Here is a 24,061-nt window from a genome sequence, read left to right on the forward strand (position 1 = left end):
TTTCTTTTTCACAACAAAAGGGTGTTGCCTGATGATAAACTTTCAGGAAGATCTGCACGGCAATAAATAACCAGGAACCAACCTGGTGAAAGTCTGATACTGTTATTGATTTGTTTGTTTATTTTTTTCATTATCAAGCTTGTCATTTTTCTGCTAACATTTACTGTTTCGTATTCCTTCCGAAATTCTGGAAGAGAACGGAGGAGCACTATCGTGCTGATCATTATCAGTGACTTGTTAATGTGCTGCGGAAGCGCAGGCGTCACAGATGTGAACTTTTTTTTCATTTTTCCTCCCTTAAATACACAGTGGAACCTCCCTTCTTCTGACCTACTTCTTCCCCAACTGGTCGCGCAGCAATTACATGCTTTGTGTTTTGCCTACGTGGGTACTACTTTCAGGGAGTAAACGTGAGAGACGTGAGAGATTTGAGGTTGTACTTCGGTCGTGAGAAAAAAAGCTAAGATGGCGTCTCGTCAAGAAAGATAGGATGGCCTGAGGAGAGTAATGATGTTGATCGGAAAATGACTGATAACGACATAATTGACAAAGTTTGAGAACCTCGTTTAGTATTAAACGAACATCAGCAATCCATGTTTTGAGCCCGTATGCTTGACAGACCGGAGTATATGGAGAGCTGAAGCTAAAAAAACGGTCAACTTTGCTAGCAGCGGTAGCTAGCCAACTGGACCGAGCACAGCTGGCCATCGTTAGCTAAGCCACCAGTCATCACAACAACAGAGGAAGGAGAGCGGCCACAATCCCTATCATACCCCGGGACATCGAGGTGTCTTCGGGTCAGTCACGGGAATGCAGCGAGATGTTGTAGTGTAATCAGATCAACAGATAACTGCATATCAACTTGCATATATACGATTAATGTTCACTAGCTGCGTGTTGGCGTCGACTTCAGCGACATTATGTAGGTTAGCTGGTCTGCGGCTGTAGTATTGACTTAGTTTTTTCAGCCGCCCAGTTAGCTAACTAAGGCTAGTTACCTACCACTGTGGGTGGCGATGGGACGGAGCTGAGAAAAAAAGTGCAGGCCTCGGTGCTAGCGTTTAGCCACAAGCTGCGTTATCGCCTCTGATAGCCGGACAATAGACACAAATAGAGTTCCTAGGTGACAGAAGATGAGAAATGAATGACACATAGCTAACCCACTATAAATAACGGAACTGGAGGCATTTTCTGATAATTTATTTCTGTCGTTACGCTTCTGGTTGAAGGTAAGGTTCGTTTAAACGGCAGTTATGTTAAGTTTAGTTGGTAGAAGCTAACAGTTGTAACCTAATAGTTACATGTGTTATTTAATAGTGGTGTTTAGATGTTACGCTTTGGCTTCTGTAAAGAGGTTATTGTATTTGTCATATTTAGTAATCTAATCCAGCCCACTCATGAGTGGTGATAGCTGCAAGGCCTTCTGTATCTGAGGGTTCATGGCCTCCACGCCATTGTTTGGGATTAGATGGATGTGAAATATGTTACTGAAGTCCCAGCTTCAAGTTCCTTTTCTATTTTTATTTTAATAAAATAAAAATAGAAACGTTGAAAAGCTAAGGCACTAGATTGACACTTTTTGCAGGCTGGTACAGATATTTAATGTACACATTGACAACAGTGCTTCTTGATCATTTTCATTTAGAAATTACTCGTGTGTTTTATCAAATTTTATTATTCTTGTGTAGCCCAAATGATAAAGAAGAACTTAAAACCTTAGCCCCTTCCAACACTGGGCCTTTAGACCTACCAGACCATGGCATTTGTTTTGTTGTCTGATGATGGGGGAGGGGTTTTTAACAAGGAGCACTTCAAGGGTAAAAAACAAATCATAGTCCTGGGATTTCCCAGCATGATATATGTTATTATTAAGAAATGTGTAAACTGTTGTGAATACTAGAAACAGTATTTTCAACATGATCATCACACATCTGTATATATGTAAACCTGAGAGCAGAATAAGGAAGTGATGATTTGGCAAGACTAAGCAAATAGGCCATTTGTGCACATATGGGTCTTTTTTTTTCTGATGTGCAAGTACAATTTACATATCAAAGATTTAACCTGAAAGGGGGGAAGTTGACATTCCTGAATACCTTTGCAAAAATTGACGTCACCAGCCTGCCCACTTGTTCTTATTTTCTGTCAGTGAGAACATTTAATGAAGTATTCAACATGTATGTAAATATGATGATGACACTGAGTTATAGTTTTGTGAGTATTCTTGACTCTGGAGTGTCCTGTAGTATCTATAAAAGGTCATTAGGTCATGAATTGGGTCCGGGGGTATTCAAATTGCTGTGTGTACACTAACAGACTCATGTACATAAAATATTTTTCACATTCCGTATTATTGCTGCCATGCACATTACTAAGTGGGCTAGAGTTTATTAACTTGTATGATTTGACAATTTCCCTATTGTCAGGGCGATGGAAGGGGAAGAATTTGTGCCTCCTCCGGAGTGTCCAGTATTTGAGCCGTCATGGGAGGAGTTTCAGGATCCCCTAGGCTACATCGCCAAGATACGTCCAATTGCAGAGAAATCTGGGATCTGTAAAATTCGTCCTCCACCAGTAAATACTTGCTTATACTTGGTTTATGTTGTATTTATGTATTTAATTATTTTTTCTTCAATTTTATTGTCGTTTTTAAATTCTATGCCTCTGGAATTTAAAAACGACAATGTACAGTATTAATTAAAATGTCTATGTATGTTGGTCCTGAAGGAGGATTACACTTGCGTTTAGTTGTGTATATGTCCACTAAATCTAATTAGCTTTTTTCATTCATATTTAGGGATTGGTCAAAAGTTATGCAAATAGGAGCTATTATAAGTGCTAGTCAAATTACCTGCAGTGGTGGTTTTTTTGTTTGTTTGTTTGTTTGTTTGTTTGTTTGTTTGTTTGTTTGTTTGTTTGTTTTTTAAAATCTGTATTATAATTTCTTCAGAATTGATGAGAGCAGATAGGCCTATTATTGTGGACAGCTTGAGCTTCACTTACTCTTAAGTGAAAGACCTTAACCATCCTTTCTGGTTAAAGCTGTGCCAAGTTCTTGAGCCCAAAAGCCATTAAACCCAAATAAGTCCAAAATAGGCTCAGTGTACCCTTTCTCCCATGCTCTTTTATTCTTTTTCTTACCTCTCTGAATAGTCTGTTGCAAGATATAGCACAAGTTTGATTTAGCACATAGGCACACATCTAATTGAATTCTAATTGAATGTCTTTCCTACTAAATAGGACTGGCAGCCTCCATTTTCAGTGGAGCTGGATAGTTTTCACTTCACACCTCGTATTCAGAGGCTTAATGAATTAGAGGTGAGTCCCCCTCCCCCCCCCCTTTTTTATTTTATTTTTTTATTTCTTTATTTGTCAGTAATTTATTTGGGTGGAAAAGGCTATAGTAATTGTGGTGTTTTCCCCATACATCGGTTTTTAGGCGGAGACAAGAGTGAAGCTTAATTATTTGGACCGCATCGCCAGATTTTGGGAGATCCAGGGATCTTCTTTAAAAATTCCACATATTGAAAGGCGCATACTTGATCTTTTCAGCCTGTCAAAGGTGAGTATAAATAAAAAATTTTTTTTAACTCAAAATATATATATTTATTTATTTATTTATTTATTTTTTAATTGTTCAGTTTGTAAAAAGTATGGGTAAAAATATATTTCTGCCAAAGATTGTGACGGATGAAGGAGGTTTTGAGATGGTCTGTAAGGAGCGGCGCTGGGCTCGCATTGCGCAGAGGCTTGGCTACCCTCCGGGCAAGAACATCGGTTCTCTGCTGCGCTCACACTATGAGAGGATTGTCTACCCCTATGAAATGTTCCAATCTGGTACCAGCTTGCAGGTAATGCTCTACATTCTGGTCTCTTGGTACATGGGGTGATCAGTTAATAGACAGCCTTCAAATTGAGTTTATCTGTGAATATTATTAATAATTTTTTTTTCTTTCCTTAAAAAAACCAAACACTTACCAGCACTGTAAGCCGAAGCACTATGATGGGGAAGATGTGGACAAAGAGTACAAGCCTCACTCCATTCCCCTACGACAGTCAGTGCAGCCACCCAAAATCAGCAGTTACGGACGCAGAGCAAACCGCTGCCAGCCTGATGTGAGTGAGACTATCAGTCCTTAATGCTCTTTGAGTATATTTGCATACCTCTGTGACCAATGACTCTGTTGATGTGTATTTTGGTTACATAAATGGCATTTGTTGAATCACATTTCCAAATAGGCTTGCTGCCTCAAAAAGAAACTGTCCACCACAGAAAAAGTTGTTTGTAAAGCAATGCAAAACTCGTGTTGGTTTGGTTAATCTAGTCTGTTTCAGCAGCAGTGTGGTTTTAATGTAGTCCAATTTAACCTGTGTGTGTGTGTGTGTGTGTGTGACCACCTGGTATTCATGTAGTTTTCAGGCAGCCTGATTGGGCTTATTTATAATTATAGAAGGGAAGAAAATGTGACTGTTGTGACTTAAAAAACTTCTTATGTAGAAAGTGTTGTGGTCAAAATAAACAGCAGTACAATCAGCACTGGTTACATTTACTGGAAAGATGCATAAAATTAGCAAGTGCAAACCTAAGAAACTTTTCTAGGAGGACTTAAATTATGCAACTAAATTAGATGTTTACTTTGATTTTTCTATCTTGCATTACAACATTTTAAATCTAAGTGTAACATAGTTATCTGCACATTTTTATTGTTCAATCTAGAAGTAACAGTGAATTCAGAAGCCTGTTCCGTCATGCTTAAATTTTAGTGTCATTTAACAGTTCACTTTCTACTTCTGTGATAATTTTGCATAGAAATAACAGTGCTTCCATCACTGCAGGCACACCATTTACACACCATTGAAAATCTTATTGAGTGGACCATGCCGTCATGCTACTGTTTCCAAGTCCTTTATGTACCCATGTGAATCAGTTGTATCTGGAAAATGAGAGTGCACCCAGAGCGCATCATAGTTTGCTTATTCTCCATCCTGTCGCGCTGCTTTGCTTTCCTCTGCTATCGCTCCTCTTTGCACTATTATGTTGTTCTCTGATCTGTTTCTTGCACTTTCTCCAGTCACTCAAGTAAATGCACAGTATATTTTTATTTATTTATCTTTAATAATTTTTACTAATCTACAACCCAACTTTTGGACAAACCTACATTCACATCTGCTTCTACTTAGATGCAGCATGGCTGCCTGTAGATTTTAATTTTATTATTTTTTCTTTATGTGCATTTTTATTTTGCACATTTAAGTTTGAGAACAAACTATTTCGAAAATAATGTGTGCAGTTGTGACGAGTTAACTGACGGTGATTACTGCCTAAGAATGTGCTTTATATCCTATTCAATGCATGGTTTTCTTTGAGCTTTTATACAGCACTATACTGGGATTTGAACACGTCCAGTTTTCAGCACATGTTCAGACTTGGGCTGGGTAATTTGTCCCCAAAAATCATATATTAAATATTTATACTAAAAGTGATATATGCCTCACAATATTCTTCAGAAGCAACAGCGGGGATGTCAAAAGCATTTTTATCACCAGGTTGCTCAACAAAAAATGTAATAATATTAATTTCATGGGTCCTATGTAAAAGCAGTTTGTTTCTCTGCCACAGTTTACTACAATCTCCAGGAAACTCTGCACTTATTTTAGAGACCCAAAACAGTTTTCACTTAGAGGTGTGTGTGTGTGTGTGTGTGTGTGTGTGTGTGTGTGTGTGTGTGTCAGAGCTATAATTGATATTACCTTCAGTCGATATACAAAAGCAGGCAAGAACACCCAACTGAAGTCATTTGTGGCTATGGACGAGGTTGATGGCATCATGAATTTTAGCCATCTATAAGAAATCGATATCAGTGTAAGTGTCTTCACCACTTTACCTGCTGTCAGACAAATCTTTCTGACAAGAAAGGGAAGCTGTGACTCCACCAGACTTCACTGACAACAGCAATTTCAAAAAAGTCACACAGAGTAACCTGCTACTCTTTGTTTTATACTTTAAAAAAATCACTGCCTACCAGTCTGCACTGTATACTAAATGCAGACTGATAGTTTTGAAGTTGGTGACTGACTCTTAACATTGCTTATACAAGTCATCATACTTGGTTGACTTTTGCGACATGGACCTTAAGTCCAGGCGCTTCCTTCCAAGCCCCTTAGACTACGATGAACTTGATGACTACAAACTGCATAGACATAAACCTTCAAATTTTCCCTGCGGTAGGTGAACTTTGAGAATGAGCATGAGTTGGGGGGTTCACAAGCACAGCTTTATTTAAAAAAAAAAAAAAAAAGTCTCTGTGTAAAATAATTGATATCGCGCTATGTCAATATAAACAATATTGTTTAATTCTGTATTTACAAATATCTCTATCTCTCTAGAAAAGCTAATCTAGAAAAACTTCATTTTTCTAGACTGCATTCCAAGTGTCGTGCAATAAAACAAACCTCAGCTAAAATGGCAATCCTCAGCAGCTCCTATTAGATCTAAAATTGTACATCCTACATAAGATGTGATCATGGACTCATAATGTCCCACTGGGTTTTTTTTTTCCTCTACAACTACTGGCTGTTCTCTCCAGGCTCTCTCCCTTCCTCTTTCATCTCCTGTTTTCCTCTTGTCTTAGTTTATTGTTGCTGTTATTGTCTCCCTTTGCAGGGTCCAGAGGATCTGGCCCCCCATCCTCTCACCACTGGCTCTCAACTCATCTCTGCGGTACTGCCTCTTGAGCATATGAGCTCCCTTTACGTCCCCACTCTTTTCCTAGACCACCATACCCCCTTTGAAGTTGTCTAAATGTTTGATTTTTTTTTTTGTTTTGTTTTTATAATTAACCACTAAAACATTTTCATTAACATGCAATCATCCCTTCTCAGTGTGGGGGTGCCAGCCCATAATATGGTCACAGAACTGTTGCCATAAAAAGCCTTCTCTTGTTAAATCTCCATATTGATTTACACTGAATGCAGAGAAACTTCCCTGACGTCTTTTCTTCTTATTTAAGCCCTTTGGTCTTTTTCTTAAAATTGCTCTAGGACTATGAGACCGTGTAGTCTCATCTTGGACAGAAGTGTTTTATAATGCTATCGATGTGTTTCTAGACATTATCTTATTTTAAAAATTCAAGGGGATTGGACTTTGAATACAAGAATGACACTGCTGTTGAGAACCATTCTTCCAAGGCCCTAACCAAATAGGTTCATTATAGACAATATTGACAAACAAATTTTTCTAGTCTCGTTTTTGGGCTGTTGTGCTCTCTAGTCTTCTCTATTTCACTCATGCTATTTCTGTGTGGTAGTAATTGGCTTGTGATGCTTTGTTGCTGGGATGTCTGTGTGCCTTTTCACTTGCGCTGTGTTGGCTTGCTCCCTCATTACAGCAGTTAACAGTGTGACTGCATGTGTTCTTTTTTTTGAGTGCACTCACACTGAAGAACCAGCTAGGTTTAATTTAATAGGGTTTTACTTACCAAGCACTATATTTTGACAGCAGACAGCGAAATATTTGATTCTTAATGCACTCAAGCACTAAAATAAATAAGCGCCATTCTGAACATATTGTTGTCGTCTAGGTGGTTTTGCCCATTTGAGATCAGGGGGCCTGTACTATGAAGCAAGTGAGGCATATCCAGTATGTCTGTTCTTTATTTGGCTTCACTTGCCCTATCTGCAGTCACACTAAATCACACGAAGGTGTCTGTCAACTCAATAAGGCAACCCGGTGTTTTTCTGTCTAGTGTTTACAGCATATGTGATTACAAAGATTAACAGGTGCAGTGTTTAAAAAAACAAACAAACAAAAAAACAAACAACAACAAAACAAACAACAACAAAACCCAAAACAAAACAAAAAATCTAGAAATATATTTGCTCTAAAGGCTATTTCTTAATGCTCCTCATGAAGGAAAGACTTTAGATAATTCTTTAAATTATAGATGCTTTCACAACATGCACTATATTTGACAGAATTGATTAGTCACTAGCTGGTGGTGTTTGTTGATGTTCAACTCTTATTCCCAAACATGACCTGCTCTGGTAGAGGTAGCTTACCATGGCAGTAGAAACACACTATTGGGGAAATTATGTTTCAGCAGTGGTAGCGTGTGGGAAGTCCATTGGCAGCTTGTCTACCTGCAGAGAGCATCTGTTGTTAGATGGGGCAGTAACAGAAATATGCGGTGCAACCGGTCCGAGGGCTACTCTTGCTTGTGTGCTGTTGTTGGTCTATGAGCCAGCCATGGAGATGAGTAAAAGTATTAAAAACAATAAAGTGCTCACTGTAGCCACGGTCTGTATTTTATTACTTGTGATTACTTTCTGATCTTATTCTTTTTGTCGCACTCCTCTCATTCCTGATGAGCCCTCAGTGTCACTCACTTCTCTGGCCCACTTGTCAATCTCAATCAGATTTCGACCAATACGCAGAGTTATCCACATTGAGCAGCATGTAGTTGGGATTTTGAAGGACTGCATGGGAGTACTTTTGTACTGGTTGAAAATCCTTCTCTATAGTCAAATACTTCTGCAAACAGACACAACCGTGGTAGCGTAAATTAAGCATAAGCGGTGAATAAGCTCAAAGACTTTAGCTCCATAGTTGAACCTGAAGCCCAAACTTTGCTTTGTAGTACAGGCCTCAGATCAAAGAGTGATAGCTCCACAACCTCAAGCCTTTTTCATCTGCTTTGATATCTATTGCGTTCAGTCCACAGGGTTTGGCTGACTGAAAAAGGTGCTTGCATTGTGCACAAGGACAATATAGGTAATGTTTTAGGTGGCCAAAGCTACATTTGTCAGTTAAAGGGAGTACAACTGCACACAGGTGGCAAATATTTTGAATCCTTTTTGATTAAATTTCTAACTTTTTTTCCTTGTAACGTCTTGACCTCTTATCTAAAGAAATTTTGAGTCTTTGGTATTGTTTATTTACAGTTTTTGTGCTGTGATTGGCAATAGTATTGGTATGATATGCAAACATGAACTGTCTTGTTGGAAGACAGGTTGTGGTTTGAATGTGGTTTACTGGATTCTTAGTGCACACCTGTGTGCAAAAAGTGGGGGTTGAGCAAGTTTTCACCAAATCCTTTCATGATTGGGACTGACTGAGGAAACCTCTTAAATGGATGTTATGCGAAGACGTTATGTTTGTTTGGAATGGCTGTTCTAAACAAGAAATGCTTTTGTGTCTTTCCTTTTAAAAAGAATAATTCTATTTAATTGTGACATTAGGGCCTGTTATGGTTTCGTCAGCGTTGCTGATCATGCATGTGTTTTGTGCAGACTGAAAATCTGATCACTGTCCTAAAATATTCACCCCCCCCCCAATTAATATTATGTGCAGGTAGTATTTTGATTAAATTGGATTTTTCCATGTTCTAAACCTCCCAGATGCAATATAGTCCAGAATGTGGCTACACTAATTTGTAGTTTTCATGTTTTGCTGTAATGTGATGTCATTTTTCTGCAGTTTTTCTGAAGTTTAAATCATCCAATAGGAATGGAAAACTAAATAATATCTGTTTTTGGGATGTTTTAGCACAGCTTTAGATGCTAAAATGGCTTATCTTTGTTATATGAGCATGAAACTTTGTGTCTGAGATGCATTCCTGCCTTTGACATTGCTTTTCAAAATCCATTTACCCTTTTAAAAAATAATTGTGAATGGCAGCCCTAATCTACTCTGTATGTCTGCTATTGATTTATTTTTGTGTTCTCACCCAACTCGTAAAACCAATAATCAACTTGAGTTGACTAAATAGATGACATAACTTAAAATCCTTACCAGTGCCCTCCACTTAAATGAATGGTTGCATCTGCTGTTGATGTGTGTGATGGTGATGGGTCTTAACCTTTAAGCTTCACTGTGATGTAGGTTAACTTTTCCTTACTTTCTAACCTAGAATAATCCCTTCTTGTGATGCATTGCTACGCTCTCATGTTTTTAACTGTGTGTTCGGCTTGCTCTTTGTGCTTTGAGGAGTAGCTGCTGTCTGTTTCTTGCTTTCTGATTTGTAAAAGACTTCTTCTTTCCACAGCCTGAACCAACAGAGGAAGACATAGAGAAGAACCCAGAATTGAAGAAGTTACAGATTTATGGTGCAGGACCTAAGATGATGGGACTTGGACTGGTGGCAAGGGACAAGGGCATCAGAAAGAAAGGTATCATTACTATAACTTTATTAAACAGCTTTTTTAAATTTTTGTATTTGAGGCCCATGAATTTTGGCTTTTATATCTTGGCACTAGTAATACCAGTCAATAATTGACCACATCTGACTCTGAGCGATTCTTCCTCCTGTTTTTAGATGAGTTGCCTCAAACTGTTACTGTCAAGGACAACATACCACCTCCTTTGAGTGACACCTCAATCAAATCAGAGCCCCTGGACCCTCAAGAGAGACAGAGTGATGGGAGCTCATCAGGCCCACAGCTTCCTCCTCCTAGTGTTACAGTAAAGATGGCAGTGAAGAAAGAAGAACCAGCGGAAGAGAATAGGAAAGGACATAAAGAGGAGGAAGATGATACACCTTGCACCAAAATGACAATGCGCCTTAGACGCAATCTCAACAATCCTCAGTGTGTAAGTAGAGTTAGTGATTACTCCATTGTGGCAGTTAAAATTGTGATAAATGTGATATCTAATTACATTATAGCATAAATGATTATTCAGCCCTGTAAACAAGGTAGATGGTATTCTTTAGAACTTTTGCGAGAATCACTGCTTTGGTTCCCAGGAACCTGTTTTTCAGATGTTCGGTTCAAAGTTGGCATCATTTGGCTCCAAGCCTTGTGATTAATGTTATTTTAATCACTGACTTTCAAAGGTGGATTCTTTTGTGTGTCGGATGTGTGGTCGGGGAGACGATGACGAGAAACTAATGCTATGTGACGGCTGTGATGACAACTACCACACTTACTGTCTACTACCCCCACTTGCCGATCCTCCCAAGGGCAACTGGCGATGCCCTAAGTGTGTGGCAGAAGTACGTAGGAATGTTTAAAAGCATGTGTTTGCCTTTTAATCTGCAAGACTCTTAGATGTTTTGATTTTCTTTATGTGTCATCTTGTTTTGTTTTTTGAATTAATGTTTTTAGGAGTGTAAAAAACCCACAGAAGCCTTTGGCTTTGAGCAAGCGACACGGGAGTACACACTGCAGAGTTTTGGGGAAATGGCAGATACTTTCAAAGCAGATTACTTCAACATGCCTGTCCATGTGAGTGTATCATTTGCTTTTCATTATGAATCATGATTCCCCCTTCAGTAATTAAAATGGAGAGAGGCTAATCTCTAGCGTTTATATTTTTTGCCTGTATAGATGGTCCCCACTGAGCTCGTAGAGAGAGAATTCTGGCGATTAGTAAGTAGTATTGAGGAAGACGTGACTGTTGAATACGGAGCAGACATACACTCCAAAGAGTTTGGTAGTGGCTTCCCAATGAACAATGGCAAGAGGAAGCTCACAAAGGAAGAGGAGGTACGTGCATTGTTTTTCTTATTTTCCAAGCTCAGTTTTTCATTGGCAGTCTTTGTTTGAGTGATGATTGCAGTATCCGGCTTTAGATTAACTGTTGAAAATCTTGTCAACTGAAAAAGCCGGAAAGTAGTTAGTGTATCCACAAAACACCACTGTAGAATGGATTTTGTGTGAAACGAATCCCCACCTAATTCAGAGTTAAGATGATAAAGGTGGAAAAAAAAATCACAAACATCCTTTAAAATGTTTCAAAAGTAAAACTGCAGCTACATCATAAAACGTTTTTGTGCTAAATGTACTACAACAGACGCTTAAATGAAAATTGCTGGTAACCTACAGTGAAGACACATCAAAGCTGCTGCTGCACATGCTGTGCGTTCCATGTAATTCTACAGTGTGACATTTATTTACATTTTCGACTGATTTACTTTCTTTATAATAATTTTTGTCAAAAAAGTCAATTATAATTTGTCGCAGTTCAAGATTATTTAAGTAAATTACTTCTTTTGATTTTACCTTTGGTCCAAAGTACAACAAATGTTTTTAAATATAAATATTTATCAGTATTTAATTGACCAAATGTTTTAATTGAGAAGGAAATGCTGCAGTTTATTCCATTTGGAGAGACAGACACCAGTGTATCTTTGCCATTTTTGCTTTAAAATACTAAATGTTGCCAATCTCTAATCATTAAAGTTGTTCATAACCATGTTTTTTGTTTGTTTTTGCTTTCTTTTTGGTCAGGAATATGCCCGCTGTGGGTGGAACTTGAATGTGATGCCTGTGCTAGAGCAGTCACTCCTGTGCCATATTAATGGAGACATCTCTGGGATGAAGGTGCCATGGCTCTACGTGGGCATGGTGTTCTCAGCTTTCTGCTGGCACATTGAGGATCACTGGAGCTACTCCATCAACTACCTGCACTGGTACAGCATGCTCAATGCATTTGTTCAGGAAGCTTTTAAGTGCAGAGACAGTATGTCATTTGTACGTGTACTTTAGAGAAAGACTAACTTTGCACTCTCTCCCCTTCACTCCCCATGTATCTTCCATCTCTAGGGGTGAACCCAAGACTTGGTATGGGGTTCCCTCTATGGCAGCTGAGCGACTTGAGGAGGTTATGAAGAAGCTAACACCAGAGCTGTTTGAGTTCCAGCCTGACCTCCTGCATCAGCTGGTCACCATCATGAACCCAAATATTCTCATGGCTCATGGTGTCCCGGTCAGTGTCACATCAAATCACATACACCAGTGTTTCCTACACATGGAGTTTACTTTAGTAGGCCTCAGAGGCATTTAAATGCCCCCCACCCTGTCTGAAAAAACATCACCATCCACGATTAGACAATCAGTTTGCTTTTATTTTGAAAGTTCAGTCACTGCTAGACATCTCACACAGGCTGACTCAGACATGATCACAAATATTGAATGTGTATTTAAAAGACATTTTATGCTGAATTCAATGTTAAATGAGGCTAAAACAAGTGGTGGTTTGCATCATACAAAACATTGCGCACACCCAATGTCATATTATCAGTTTGCCAAGTGTGGGTAACGTTGACATTGTTAGCAGAAGCGGATTAACGTCCTCACACCCATGCAAAATGTGGTTATGTATTGCTCTGGTTGAATGGTTACAGCGGGCATACAGCTGCACATTTTCTACTTCAAAGTACAGACAAGCAGCAGTAGTTAGTGCAGCTGTTTTCCACCTTGCCTGTTTACATCTTCCTGTCACACAGCAAAGATTCCCCTGACAATCTCTGTATGGGGGTGCTGTGGTGGGAAGTGGTGGGTGGCATCCTCACATCTCAGAATCAGCAGTACAAATGTTGTTGTGCATTAGTAACATATCAGTTGTTTAACATACTATTGTCATACCGTAGTCATTGATAATCTTCTGCTCTGTTAATTGGCTGGGCACTCTAACCACACTTTGTAGCTTGTTTATGTGCCACTGATCTCACACTGACTACACTGGAGAAGCACTGATTGTACTGTCCAAGTATTTGTCAGCAACTTGCAGAGTAGGGCTGTTTGATATAACGATATATATCTGATGACGATATGAAAACGTCTATCGTTTCATATTACGCTATCGTTTGTTTCGGGGTGTCGCAAAATAAACTGTTTACGGCAACAGACGCACAAGCGACTGTTTTTATGCGTTGTCGTTAGCAACAACAATGGTAAAACCATCGCGTGGCTCCACCCTCCGCTTGTTTATTTTTCACATGAACCTTTCAAAATAAATCTGAAGATCCTGTTGAGATTTTTCAAAATAAGCTGAATCACGTAAAATAGTATGCAGGGTGTTTACGGATGATAAGCTAAAAAGAGTCGTCAGGTGCTAAAAAATCAACTTAAGAACAGGCTTTTCCTCGCAGCACGCCATGTAATAAATACTCACAAAGGAAAACTGCGGCCATTTGAACTTGCATAACACTCGACTCCAGGTACATGACGCCCAGCTGAAAGCACTTCACACAAGTTGAGTTGACTGAGATTCACAGAATTTACTGAAAATGTAATTTTTGTGTAATATATATCGTTGTCGGACGATAAATGTCTTCTATCGGGATATCAGATTTTGGTCATATCGCACAGCCCTATTGCAGAGTAAAAACATGTAATTTTTGATTGTTAAATGTCTTTGTGGTGCATAAATAAACAATTGCTCATATATGCATATTATATACTGCCCAAGCATCCATCTGGGAAACAATGTACACACATTAGAAAGATTTATGTTTTTAAATTGATTGCTGTGCTTCTGATTGGCAGGTTGTCCGTACCAATCAGTGTGCTGGGGAGTTTGTCATTACCTTCCCCAGAGCCTACCATAGTGGCTTCAATCAGGGATATAACTTTGCAGAAGCTGTCAATTTCTGCACTGCAGATTGGGTATGTGTGTTTACGCTGTCCCAACTTATCATTTCACATTGCTCCTTCAATATTGCACGATCAGTATCACTTTTCTCTGTCTCTTTCAGCTGCCTGCTGGTCGTTCCTGTATTGAGCACTACAGACGTCTTAGGAGATATTGTGTATTCTCCCATGAGGAGCTCACCTGTAAAATGGCTGCTAGCCCGGAGAAGCTAGACCTTAATCTGGCTGCAGCTACACATCGGGAAATGTTTATCATTGTTCAGGAGGAGCGGAAGCTCCGAAAGAGTCTGATGGAAAGGGTGAGACACAGAAGCAAACTTTATTTTACTCACATATAAGTAAATAATGCCTCAGTTGAATAATATTTATGTATTGATGATTATTTATTGTTCATTTAAGAATATGGGAAACTATGTTTCTTGCAGGGCATTACCGAAGCAGAGCGTGAGGCTTTTGAGCTGCTGCCTGATGATGAGAGACAGTGTGATAAATGTAAGACCACATGCTTCCTTTCTGCCCTGGCCTGCTCAAACTGTCCCGAGCGCCTGGTCTGTCTCTATCACACTCAGGATCTGTGCAACTGCCCCACTGAAAAACTCTACCTCAGGTATTTGTCAGTTGTTGTTGTTTGTTTTTTTTTTTGCTTGCACGTGTAAATACAATTGCCATAAAATAAATACAGTGGTATTTTTCTTTTCTAATACATCTACCATCTGTGTTATTTTCTGTTATCTCTTCACTCTGCAGGTACAGGTACACCCTGGATGAGTTATTAGCCATGTTACATCGATTAAAAGTTCGGTCGGAGTCCTTTGATTCTTGGGCCAACAGAGTAAAAGAGGCACTTGAACAGGAAGAAGGAAACAAAATAGGTGAGGAATCAGCATTAATCACATAAAGCCTTGAAATTTCAGTAAAACATAATCATTTCAAAAGACGATACTAACACCAAAGGCCTGTTGAACTGCAGAAATTGACTACTTGGAGATGCTGAAGATGGAAGCAGCAGAGAAAAAGTTTCCTGACAATGAGCTCCTCAGAAAACTCAACACTGTTCTTAAAGATATAGCACACTGCCAAGAGAAAAGTACAGAGCTCCTTAGCAATTCAACAACTAGGTAAGATAGAATCCAAGCTTAAGTTTTGCACAAAGCGTTAGGTTGTATGCACTGACATAGTTCTGTTTTTTTAGTGAAAACAGGATGACTCTGGACGAGCTGAAGTCCTTGGTTGAGACGATACAAAACCTGCCCTGTGTAATAAACCAGTTGGAGGGGGTCAAGGTGAGAATTCAGAATTATTAAGAAGTTAACGTAACATTTCACACAAAACAAATAATCTTCTGGGGTTTTTTTTCTTTTTCATATTTATGTAATTTACAATTAAAACCTCATTCACAAAGGCTTCAGCCCTTGTGATTGTGAATAACTATCTGACAACCGCCATTCATAAGGGAAAAACCTGTATTCCCGGAACAGTTGCAAGTGGTTGCTAGCTGTCACTATATGAAAGTGGTATACTACTCCCCAAGCAGTATTGAAACTTAAAGTGTGAGTCAAACTAGAAATTGATAATGATCGCTGTTAAAATAAAAGTTGCAAATTACTACTTGGAAAGTAAATGCCTAGTGTCTTCATGCAAACTACAGGCGACCTCTATTGACTAAAGCAGTTAGCAGTAACGACGTTTGGGCAGCACCCTCTTTGTGACCAGTTTGATCCAGCAACTTGCCAGTCTGGTGGGGAATACACATTTTTCTCTAGTTATCTGTGCTTTTTCAGGGGCTCACAGACTGGTTTTTGTAGCTGTGTCACTGAGATCTAAAGAAAAAAATCTTGTGATGAGTCTCTGTTTAAAAGTGTGAGTGATGTTAGCCTGACCTCGGTACTCTCTCATTCTTCAGACGGTTCTACGGGCAATGGAGGATTTCCAAAGCCGAGCTCAAGTATTGATCAATGACAAAGATTGGAGGAAGGACTCGCCACCCCCTGAGCAGTTGCAAACCTTGTTGGAGGAAGGGGCCAAGCTGCCTGTTTTGGTTCCAGAGTGTAATTTACTCCAGGGGCTAAAGGAACAGGGCCATTGGTTGGCCAAGGTGAGGTGCACCCTTGGGACAGAAGAAGGTGAGAGGCAGGAAGTGACGCTGGATGTGTTGAGGACCCTGATGGAAGCAGGCTGCAATGTGCCCCAAAGTGTGTCTGTGGAGACCGCCATGGCAGAGCTTCAGGAGCTACTCACGATTGCAGAACGTTGGGAAGAGAAGGCACAGATCTGCCTCGAACAAAGGTGAGACGGGCGAATCAGGCCAAAGAATTTACATTCCCTGCCATAGTGAGTGTTATTGTTTTACAAGTGTTTCTGTCTATTCTATCAATGAATTTTTTGGGTTCTGATCTTCCAGGCAAAAGCACCCTCTCTCCACCCTGGAGGCAATAGTAAATGAGGCCCAACTTATCCCAGTCACGTTGCCCAACATTTTGGCTCTACAGGGGTGCCTTACTCGAGCTCGGGCATGGGTAACAGATTTGGAGGAAATTCAGGTGAGGAAAAAAAATAACTATGTTCTTTTAGCTTACCTCCCACTTTAATGGTTTGACTTATACTTGAAATACCTGCAATTATTAAATAATGTTTGTGTTGTTGTAGAATGGGGAGCATTACCCATGTATGGATGATTTGGAGGGCCTGGTAGCTATTGGCAGAGACCTACCAGTCTTCATGGAAGAGCTGAGGCAGCTGGAACTGCAGGTGACCAGCGCACACTCGTGGAGGGACAAGGCCAGCAAGACTTTCCTGAAGAAGAGCAGTCAGCACAGTCTACTAGAGGTCATTTAGAGCTGTCCTATACTGTTTTTTTGTTTTTTGTTGTTGTTTTGTTTTTTTGGCATTTATTGTTGAATCGATAAAATAGATGTCTGAATCCCAAAATTGAAAGCAGAATACTTACTAAACAAATAATTATCTGAATAAATTCTTGTGTGTTGAGGTTGTACTAGTTAATTTAATTTTGGTTTGTACAGCGCTGTGACCTCCATGAAATCATTAATTAAACTTGGCGTTCCCCCCTGCAGGTATTATGTCCATGTGCAAAAAGGAGAGAGAGGCGGGATCAGGCAGGGCCGCCGGATGATCCTTTGGATGACTCTGATACCAACACTCTGGGACTCTCTGCTCAGGACTTGAGGGACCCTGCAGCTATTGTGAGTATTCAGAATATGATTTTGTTTTAGTTTTAGTTTTTTTGTTTGTTTGTTGTTTTGGGGGTTGTTGTTTTTTTCAGTGTTTAAGTTCCATCATTATTAATGCTTTTTTATGCTAAACTGGTAAATCTATTTCCATGCCCTGTTTGTAGGTGATGGCTTTCAAAGAAGGGGAACACCAGGAAAAGGATGCGCTATTAAGGTTACAGAAGGTGAACATGCGTAAATCTGGACTTAGCATTGCAGGTTGTAAGGAGGACAAGGAGAATGGGAGCTGGGATGATCCCATGGAGACGGACACATGCGGTCTCTCCAAGAACTCTGTAAAAGAGAATGGTAACAGAAACCACACCCCTCCCCAGTCAGTCTGCGTGTGCTCTGGGCAGCCTCGTGCGCCTCAGTTACGCTGCCATCTCTGTAAGGACTGGTTTCATGGTGGCTGTGTTCCTTTCCCCTCCCTACTACCCTCTTCTGGACCACCAATAAACCCCCTTTGCTGGTGGGACTGGGACTCGCGCTTCTTGTGTCCTCGGTGCCAACGGTCACGGCGCCCGCGCCTGGAAACTATCCTGGCATTACTTGTAGCCCTGCAGAGGCTGCCCGTGCGTCTGCCTGAAGGTGAAGCACTGCAGTGTCTCACAGAGAGGGCCATCACTTGGCAGGGCCGAGCTAAGGAAGCACTGGAGACACCTGAGGTGCAGCAGGTACTTCACAGGCTGCAAGAACTCAAAGAAACTCTTCATCGTGAACCAGAAAAGGAGAAGAGCGTGGAGAAGGAGACAGAAGGGAGTTCGGTTATTGTTTTATCCGACTCAGAGGGAGGTGAAGGAGACGACGGTGTCATTGATTTAACCGAGGAGAATTCACCTAAAAAGAACACAAAGGAAAGCAATGGCACACAGGTAAATTCCTTATATCAACTTCTTGTGTATTTTTATATTAAACCAAATCTGAGCTGTCCAGTAGGGCAAAATCTTTAATGTTTATGTGCCCGTTTGACAGGGTGGATGTGAAAATGGCATCAAAAAGAAGTCAAATGTTACAGGTGAGGTGGCATGTTAATTTTAATTTAACCAAAAGTCAAGTTGTGCACTGTACTGACTGTGTATCTGCCTTCCTTTCAGGTGTAGGGTCTCTGCTGGCCCTGCTGCCCTTGCTAAAAGGTCAGGTAGTGGAACTTTCCCCTGACACCAGGGTCCAGCTGGAGGAGCTGCAGCTAGAAGGAGATCTGCTGGAGGTTTCCCTAGATCAGATGCATACCATCCACAGAGTCCTGCTAGCTGCCTCTGATCCACCCAGAGAAACACTACACACACTCATACAGGTACTAGAAAATAAAGTGACTGTATAGTTCAATTTTAATCTTCCAAAACTCATTTGGTTTCGATGTGCAACTAGAACCAGGACCAAAGCACAAAAAGACTAACGTCATGTATCTCTGGCCCCAAAGAATGTGTGGTGTTGGTCTTCTTTGTGCAATTCCTTATTTGAAATGCATTAAGAAAAGAGCCAAATCTTAGAGTTTGAAACCCTGTAAATTGTCAGGTGTTAAAGTTAATACAGTTTTACAGGCAAAGGTTCAGTTCTGGCTAATCCAAAATATTACATCACTGTATTTACTTGAACTTGTGCTTCCATGTACTTCAAGGGCTTTTGGGATAGACGGGAAAGACAGGAACATTCAGTCCAGGTCTCTGCATTAGCCTTAGTACATCTAGGTCAAATGCTTAACCCGTCATCAATATTTTTATATTTTACTAAAACGCTTACTTTAATTTTACTACAAAATGTTGCAGTTTAAGCCACTGTTATCGTCTCTGTGCAGTGACACAATGTCGTGTGTCTGGCATCTACTTACCTGTAGATATGTGGAATAGCGGAAATCTACGCATCTAGATGCGACCAAATTTTTCAGTGGTGTGACTTTAAAAAAAAAAGAAAAAGAAAAAAAAGAAATTGGTCGTGTGTGACCAACTGTTCGGGTAACAAAAAAAAAAAAAAATCTCTGCAACTCTCCATGTGGTCAACAACAGACACACATTATGCCCCTATTGTGGACTAAACCAATCAGAGATAGTCAGGGGCGGGACCTCTCTGATTGGCCGTGGTCCAGTTGAAAGTGCAGGTGGAAGAGAGAGGTGAGTAGCTTGAATAAAGCGATATCAATTCATTAACGGATTCCACTCAAAGATGTAAACACAGAGTGGACCCGACACATCAGAATCAGCTTTGTCTTTCTCGGCTTTCTCACCCGACGGCCCGTAGACGGATACGCTGTCGGAGCTTAGCAATTCTGATGCGTCTTTTTTGCACTGATTCTGAGCCGCAGGTTTTGTCTCTCTCCAACCAAAATTCGCAGAGCCAGCAGCAAAAGAAGCAGCAAACTGCGCTTCACATTTGATCAATGTCGTCATAAATTCCCTCTGACTTTTGCGGTTTTGCTTCCACCACGATAAAAATTAAACTTCATACACAGCTCTCTGTGTACTTCAGGAACAGTTTCCCGTCTCAAATCTGTTTTCTGCATTATTCATTCGCTTATTACCCACCAGTCTACCGTTGTTGTCTTTTTCTTTTTTCACTTAAATGACCTTGGACAAGAAAGCCTAATTTTTGCTGTTCAATACTGAAGAAATGTAAACTTCTTAAAATTATGCAAAATTGCAGAATATTGCAGAATATTTTTAAGGTTATCTGCTATAAAAAGCCAGACCAGGAAAATCTCCTTCATGTTTTTCTGTGTTTTATTCTCAGTTACTTTCACACAAAGGCATCTGCTGTAATGTTCACAATTCTGATGAAGTCTCACATGTATCAGTACTGATAAATGATCAGAATTATATTTCTGACTGTCTGAGGCTAAATTGAATTGAATCAGGACTTTGAGAACCGGAATCGAATGGATTATAGAAATCAGTGATGATACCCAGCCCTAGTGAGCAGCCTACGCCCGACAGAAGTGGATGTAGCTGTGGGTAATAAGAAAAGATGAAAAGAACGATTGATAACTTTTTTGTTAAGTTAAGGCCTGATCCATCTGAAATTCATAGCCAGTGCTCTGACACAGTGCCATCAATCTTTGAACGCTGAAAAAGCACAGTGTATCCAGAAAACGCATTATATGCTGCAATAAATGGAGTGCCCAAGTGTCCCCTCTCCCCAGTGCCTTTCAGCAACAGACAGCAGCAAACAGATTGTCAGAGGAGGCCAAGATGATGATTAAGCTTAAAATTTTCTACAATATTGACAAAGCACGTTAAGCACAAGTTTGTTAGTTAATCACTTAGAAATGAATATTATCTGTATGGACCCCCCCCCCCCCTAAAGAAAGTGCACATGTAAAACTGCAGTGATAAGCGATGCGGTTGAAAAATTTGAGTGCGCCTAACTTTTGTGCCGGTACGCCTACATTTTTAAAGTTAGGCGTACCGGTGCACCCGTGTCAAAAAGTTAGTCTAGAGCCCTGATGATTATTATTATTTATTTTTTTTTTTTTACATTTCTTTCATCATCTCTCAGATTGAGCTTGAAGAGCAGAGACGAGCAGGCCGTGGGCGAACCAAGGACTCCAAAAGGAAGAGGAAGAGCCACAGAGGGGGCAGTGGGGACGGAGGACAAAGGTCACTGGATGCCTCGGAGACAAAGAAAACCTGTCCCTTCAGACACACCCCCTCCCCTGTCCAGACCCATCCTGAGGTATCATATCCCCTTTCTAGATTTTTCTTTTTACCTTGAAATGCATAAAGTACCTTAGTGTTAACCTTTATTTATTTTTTTGATAGATTTTGTGATGCAGTCATCGTTGGAGCTTCGTTACAGTCAGTTAGCCTGAAAAACTGAAGGGACAGGGGCTTTCTGTGCCAGAAGACTGTATCAAGTTACAGAGAGATACAGGACCTCCCCTGTGCTCTGCTTTCCTTCTCACCCCTCATTTATGCATTCAGACACTAAGAGTGGTGACTCTTCTACACTCCAGTATCATCCATAACACCGCAGTATCTCATTTGTCCGGATTTTTTATTATTATTATTTTTTTTCTTTTTTGTTGTTGTTGTTGTTGTTCAGACTCGCAGTCTTACCCAAACTTTATTCTCCACCTTCCCTGGACGAATTCTTCCTGTGAACATAATAAGACTGTGCTTGACAGATGTGAGACTTGCCGTAATAGGAGTGTCTTTGGTCTAGAGTTGTCTCTGAGGTCTTTCAGTATGCTATGTTATCCCAACTGTGTTAAAAGCTAGTTTAAGCGAAGCCTGTCACGAGGACCGGCATTTGCAGTTTCTCTTCACTTGAGTCACTTGTTGAAGTTGGATAAGCTATGGGTTTATTTTAGACTGTTGTTTGGGCATGACTCCTGAAGCTGTGCTGCAGTAGAGGATTTTGACTACTGATCTGAGACAACAGCGCCATGGATACACTTTTTTTTTTCTTTTCTTTTCTTTTTTTTTGTAGTTGTTTCAAATCTCGTGTTTGATGCTGTTTTGAGGGGACATGCATTCTAAATAAGTCAATTTTGGGAAGTGTTAAAAACAGGCATTAATGTTTTTGGTGCTACTTTCCCAAAATGTACCTCCACACCTCCTGGCTTCCTCCCTCTCTTCTTCCCTTCTATGCTCTATGCTTTTTTTTTTTCCTCCCATCCTTTTGACTCCTGGTTTTATTCCTCCCTCTGTCATTCTCTCCCTCTTTGCAAGTTAAGGTTAACTTCACTGTAACTCACTTTATCCCAATATATTTTGTTTTCTTTTGTTCAGATGATTGTTATTATATTATTATTATTATTATTATTGATATTGCAGACACACAGATGTCGTGAGTTTGTGTATAAACTTTTCATTTTACTGTTGCCTTTTGTTTCTTTTCACTCTTGTTAGAAAAATAAAAGGTTTAGAATTGTTTAGGAAACATGGACTGATTTTTCACCTTGTCCTTCTATAGTCATAAAAGCGCTATATATAGAGATGGTATTTTGTTTTTGGGAAAAGATTTACACATAAGTGCCGACCAACAACATTTTCAGTTCTATCTGGAGAGAATTAAGCCTGTTTATTATTATTATTATTGTTATTATTTTGTAGCTGTAACATATAGATTTCCTATAAATGCAGTTAAACACACTGATTAAGTTATTATTATGGAAGAACTGCTGTAAGGATTCACATTCACTACATGTGTTTTTGTGCTTGTTCAGAAATGTCTGCGAATGAACAAATTATTAGGAGATTGAACCCAGCAGTCATGGGAAGAGAGGCAGGTAACAGAGGAGAAAGACAGATGCTCACATGTACATCTATTGCTAATTAACCATTAACACTAACTGGAGTATCTGGAGAGAGCCTGTGCAGATCTGGGTAGACCATGCAAGTGCCCCGTTTTCAGAAAGGACCCAGGTGGCTGGATTTGAACCTAGAATCTTCTTGCTGTGTGGCAGAGCTGACTACTGCACCACAGTCAGTATATAACACTGACTATTTCTAACTTTCCTTTTGTGAAAACCAATTTGAGTCGAAGACCTTCAGAATGAGCGATGGCTCTGATGGTTTTTCCACTCATACTGTGTTACAGCAGCAGGATAAAGAATAAAAATAGTACATATGCAGTACTGCCACCACTGCATAGTGAGTGCATTATAGTATGAGAAATTTAATATTCAAATTGAAACTTTTCTTTGAAGTGGATCTTCATTGTTATTGCCATTACTAATTGGATCTCCCCTCACCCTCAACCAATTGCAGCAGATGGCAGCCCGTCCCCTCCCCTGGTTCTGTCTGATGTTTCTTACTCTTTAAAGTGAGTTTATTCATCCCACTATCACCAGGTGCTTGCTCATGGGAGGTTATGTGACGGGGTTTTTCTAATTCAGCAACAACAGTTTCCTCAAGCCACTTTATGTAAATGCCATAGAATCATCATGTAATATCATTACCCAAAGCACAAACTTGTTTGGTTGAACTGAATGGTATTGAATGTCTTCATATCATATTTGCTCCATATAAGTCTTGTTTCTTCCATAAGAAACAAAGCAAAAATCAAACCTTTAATGGCACCAAATAATTTTGAAATCTCACTCCTCTTCTTGCGTCCCTTTATTGGCTTCCAGTGAAATTTTGAATGCATTTTCAAATGTTATAAATTAACCTCCTAGGACCTGGCATCCACATATGTGGACATCACATTTTGCATTAATAAGACCAAAATACTCAATTTTGCTCTACAAGGGCCTGATATCCACTTACGAGGACATTATACTGTTACTGTTCTATCGAAATTTTAAACAAATATCCTCATATGTGGCTGAGTTTTCTTACAAACAAAAATTGTGTAGAAAAAAAAAAATCGATCGATCATCCGAATCAGCCCAAATATCAAAGGGAAATTAAAAATGCATGCCGTGGAAGACTTCGGGTCTTAGGAGGCTAAATATAAAACTCTACTTGGCCACACTCCTGTGTGTAGCAGAGCAACTGAGACCTTATTATAGCTTATTC

General features: G+C 39.8%; 1 protein-coding gene across 3 annotated transcripts; it reads left to right on the forward strand.

The window, feature by feature from the left end:
* The first annotated feature begins 259 nt into the window (after nt 1-259).
* kdm5c (lysine demethylase 5C) lies at nt 260-22,324 on the forward strand. 3 transcript variants are annotated; one of them, XM_013910491.1, is made up of 29 exons: nt 260-1,229; nt 2,427-2,574; nt 3,241-3,318; nt 3,440-3,562; nt 3,681-3,851; nt 3,982-4,116; nt 6,665-6,721; nt 10,044-10,167; nt 10,314-10,588; nt 10,833-10,991; nt 11,104-11,223; nt 11,326-11,484; nt 12,229-12,410; nt 12,544-12,706; nt 14,269-14,388; nt 14,478-14,672; nt 14,799-14,980; nt 15,121-15,245; nt 15,344-15,491; nt 15,566-15,656; nt 16,277-16,659; nt 16,775-16,913; nt 17,020-17,199; nt 17,445-17,573; nt 17,726-18,475; nt 18,576-18,618; nt 18,698-18,897; nt 21,093-21,269; nt 21,356-22,324. In XM_013910491.1, exons 2-29 carry the CDS (start codon nt 2,431-2,433, stop codon nt 21,362-21,364), a joined length of 4,761 nt encoding a protein of 1,586 aa, XP_013765945.1. In that variant the 5' UTR covers nt 260-1,229; nt 2,427-2,430; the 3' UTR covers nt 21,365-22,324. The 3 variants fall into 3 exon arrangements, with proteins under 3 accessions (XP_013765945.1, XP_013765944.1, XP_013765946.1); XM_013910490.1 differs by having other exon boundaries at nt 260-797; XM_013910492.1 differs by lacking the exon at nt 6,665-6,721 and having other exon boundaries at nt 260-797.
* Nucleotides 22,325-24,061: the final 1,737 nt, after the last annotated feature.

Source organism: Pundamilia nyererei, unplaced genomic scaffold (genome assembly GCF_000239375.1).
Source record: "Pundamilia nyererei isolate P.nyererei 1_Seehausen unplaced genomic scaffold, PunNye1.0 scaffold00044, whole genome shotgun sequence".
Lineage (NCBI taxonomy): Eukaryota > Metazoa > Chordata > Actinopteri > Cichliformes > Cichlidae > Pundamilia > Pundamilia nyererei.

What these genes read in the sequence shown, in the direction of transcription:
- kdm5c (XM_013910491.1), top strand. Translation starts at nt 2,431, where the DNA reads ATGGAAGGGGAAGAATTTGTGCCTCCTCCGGAGTGTCCAGTATTTGAG. An exon ending in AATCTGGTACCAGCTTGCAG is followed by an intron (nt 3,852 to 3,981) that starts GTAATGCTCTAC and finishes AACACTTACCAG; the next exon opens with CACTGTAAGCCGAAGCACTA. An exon ending in GCTCTCAACTCATCTCTGCG is followed by an intron (nt 6,722 to 10,043) that starts GTACTGCCTCTT and finishes TTCTTTCCACAG; the next exon opens with CCTGAACCAACAGAGGAAGA.